We start from the raw sequence: 3,531 nt of genomic DNA on the forward strand, positions 1-3,531 counted from the left end.
TTCACGGCACCATGATGGGTTTTCCCCCATCACCAGAGACTCTGATATTGCACAAGGGCAAGCATGCTGTAGGGCAACTGCTGAGTCCTAGACCTGCACTTAACTCTTTGAATTGAGAAGGAGTTCATTGCTATTGGCTCTGACCTCCTGTTCTGCCACAGGAGTCATGGTGAGCCCAGAAACATTCATTTGACCACAGTCCCCAACCTTCTCGGAAAAAAGTGTAGACCAATTACTCATCCTTGTTTTAATGCTTTTTCATTCTTTATATTCTTTTGAGGTTTTCAATTAAATATACCTAATTTTAATCTGAGATATTTAACACCAATTCAAAATCTTTTAACGGTGACTCTCTAAGGCTGTCAGGGTGAGGACACAGCAGAACACTGTTCTGTAGTCAATGCTTGGAATTAAGGGACACCCCTCAGGTGAAAAGATGACTTGTCTGATCTTCTGTAGCCAGCAAAAGTTATCTGCATGTGTGTGGAAAAATGGAGGAAGTGAGGGTTGAATGTCAATTGAAGGCAGCGGAACAAATCCATGTTGATCATCCCTTGATAAATTTTCATGCATCGTTATAAACTAGAATGTGGGATTTTTCTTTTTCCTTCACAAGTTTACACCTTAGCAATGTCCAAATGACTGGAGCTAATAAATAGGTGTAAGCCAGTAAATGTGCCTTCTTGGACTCAAATTTAAGAGCAGTGGCAGAATCACAAAATGTGCCAGCCAGCAAATAAACAGAATAAACCAAAGAATTTCAAAATGAGGACAATTTCAAAATTAGTAGCAAAATTAGCGCAAAGGGCAGCCTTGCCTCACCACACAATGAGGTTCACTCTGGTGCAACTTAACAGAAGGCAGTAGGCTTGTATTCTGCTGGATCTTGTCCTTCTTCAAGATTTGTGTACAAAGTAGGAAAGGATTCTTGAATTCCAGACATATAGATTCATAAAGTCAAACAACAAGATAACAGGCCCACTATACGAGTCCATACCAACTATCAAGCATCAATTTGCACTAACCCCAGTTTACATTCTTCATATTCCTATCAAGGTCCCAGAATTCCACCATTTGCCTGCACACTCAGGACAATTTATAATGGCCAGTTAACCTTCTTTGGGATGTAAAAGGACACTAAAGGACTGTCGACGTGGAGTTCGCACATCCTCCATGTGACCATACAAGTTTCCTCCAGGTGCTTAGGTTTCCTTAGTTGCCAGATTAATTGAGTGGTGTCCCTGGGAGGAGTTGTTGGAAATTTTGAGGAAATAAAATAGGTTAGGGCAGGATTAGTAGGAATGAGTACCTTATGCTTGGCATGGACTCGGAGGGATATTGTATTTCCCAGTGACTATGATTTAGTCTTACATAATCTACAGAAGGAAGAGCACAGCCACATAGTCATTACTGTCTAGAAAATGAAGTATCTCCTTTTCCACTGTCTTGGAGAAACTAGATATCTGTATGCAATGCTCTTTTGAAAACTGGAGTCACAGGTGTGACTGCCTGAAGACTTTACAGGTTTAGGGTTTCTGAGTCCTCTTTCTCTTTCTTCCTACCGTCCTCTGGAAAATCTCCCTTGTCTTTGGCCCCTCTCCTCTTCTTTCTGCACCCATACCTCATCCAGTAGAACTCCATGTTAACACCCATTTTGGAAATGTTCAAAAAATGACTCTCCATATCCTCTCAATTAATTGCTGCCAATCTCCGTAGCCCATTGAAACACCGACTGTACACTTGACGCCACTCCTACAGTTTGCTGCAGGAATTATGCTTTCTGTGTATAAGAAAGCTGTTAAAATCTCCTCACCTTTGCAGAACCATGGTGTTTGTTAATCAGAAGCTCAGTAGGGCTGGGTTTCAAATTGCTTAAATTAACTTAATTTGATGCATTTGTACCTAGCATGCTGTCTGTGTTGTGTTGTTCAGCTTAGGGAAGAGGTGATGGGGATTTTGTTTCAAGTTCAAGACATTCAAGCCAAAGCACTGAACTTTCCAAGAAGAGATATGCAATAGAAGTTCTGGACTAATACATTTCTTACTCTGTGATTCAAATGCAGCACACAAGACAGTAGGGGTCTAAATAAACTCTTATTGCAATTAAGCATTTTATCCATAACTACTGTAGATTCGACACAGTGCTATAAAGAAATGCTTTAACACAAATATTTAGTTCTTATCAATGAATTGCATTTACTGCTAATTATTTATGTGATAATCTAAACTTTTGCAAAAGTGTTCCAAATCAAATCAGCTTAGGTCAGTTTTAGCTTTTCTGGAACAGAATATCTTTGCAAACAGTTGTATATGAAACAGATGATTGGCTGTCACATTGGCATTGCATCTTATCATTACATTGATCCAATAGACTGAGTTAGGACCTAAAACCAATTGGAAAAGTGGGTGGGGAGAGGGAGGCAGTTCTAAATTGCAATATAAATACAGGACATAACAAGTCAGAGACATCTCTTAAGTACTGAGAAGTCTTAAGGAGTCAAAACTGCAAAAATGGTGCTCTCGGAAGGCAACAAACAGATGATACGAAAACTAGCCAAAGATATAAAAGACAATGCTGAAGTTTTGGGTGCTGATGCACTAGCCAGGTAATTTTCTTAGGTTTGTCAAATATTTACTATAATTTGAACAATTATTTGTGAATGTTAACAATTTCTTTTCATTTCCTTGGAAAAGTTAGACAACTAATAAGTATGCAATGATATTCTCTGCATTGTATTCACATTTTTCCAACATAATGTGACAGCTGGTCTGAAAATAATAGTTGTGTCTGCAAATAATTTTGACTTGGAGAATATGCCTTGAAAATGAAAGCCTTTTATTTCTGCCTTTATTTCCCATGTTTTAAAAGGTTGTTTTTGATCCATCCACAAACTAAGACATACTTCAAGAAATTCACTAGCTTCAAAGCCAGTGACCCGTCTGTCAAAGCGCATGGCCGCCGGGTAATGGATGCTGTGGTGGGTGCAGCCCAACACTTGGACAACCTGGGTGAACAGCTGAACTTCCTTGCCCACAGACATGGTGAAGAACTTCTGGTGGATCCTAATAACTTCCACGTATGTAACTCTTTTACAGATTCTTCCTCATTGTCATTTCATAAACATTGAAATTGTGATTAGATCTGCAACTCTGAACTTTCATGAAATTTCAGCTGACTGGAATTGTAATAATGTTCAGCTTAGTTGGGATTTTTTTCCCTATACATTATATATTAGAGACCATTAAATGTGTAAAATCACAGGCTGACACCACCTTACGTTATTTATTTTTCACTTTTACAGATATTTGCTGATTGTATCACAGTCACTCTGGCCACTCACTTGCCTTCATTCACCCCTGAAGCTCATTGTGCTGTCGACAAATTCCTTGAGCTGGTTATACATCATTTGGTCTCCAAGTACCGTTAAAGACATAATCAACTAACGATGACAGTAAACAGGAAGACCATCACTTAAATACTCTCCTGCATGCATTCTCAAGCTGTCAGCTAATAAATCATTATACTCACAA

General features: G+C 38.9%; 1 protein-coding gene across 1 annotated transcript; it reads left to right on the top strand.

Moving 5' to 3' along the window:
- Positions 1-2,450: 2,450 nt before the first annotated feature.
- On the top strand, positions 2,451-3,531 carry LOC134351335 (hemoglobin subunit alpha-like). Its single transcript, XM_063057408.1, has 3 exons — positions 2,451-2,606; positions 2,870-3,077; positions 3,303-3,531. Exons 1-3 carry the CDS (start codon positions 2,512-2,514, stop codon positions 3,426-3,428), a joined length of 429 nt encoding a protein of 142 aa, XP_062913478.1. The 5' UTR covers positions 2,451-2,511; the 3' UTR covers positions 3,429-3,531.

This window comes from Mobula hypostoma, chromosome 9 (genome assembly GCF_963921235.1).
Source record: "Mobula hypostoma chromosome 9, sMobHyp1.1, whole genome shotgun sequence".
NCBI lineage: Eukaryota > Metazoa > Chordata > Chondrichthyes > Myliobatiformes > Myliobatidae > Mobula > Mobula hypostoma.

Coding starts and splice junctions, on each gene's coding strand:
- LOC134351335 (XM_063057408.1), top strand. CDS start 2,512: ATGGTGCTCTCGGAAGGCAACAAACAGATGATACGAAAACTAGCCAAA. Junction 2,607..2,869: donor GGTGCTGATGCACTAGCCAG/GTAATTTTCTTA, acceptor ATGTTTTAAAAG/GTTGTTTTTGATCCATCCAC. Junction 3,078..3,302: donor TGGATCCTAATAACTTCCAC/GTATGTAACTCT, acceptor TCACTTTTACAG/ATATTTGCTGATTGTATCAC.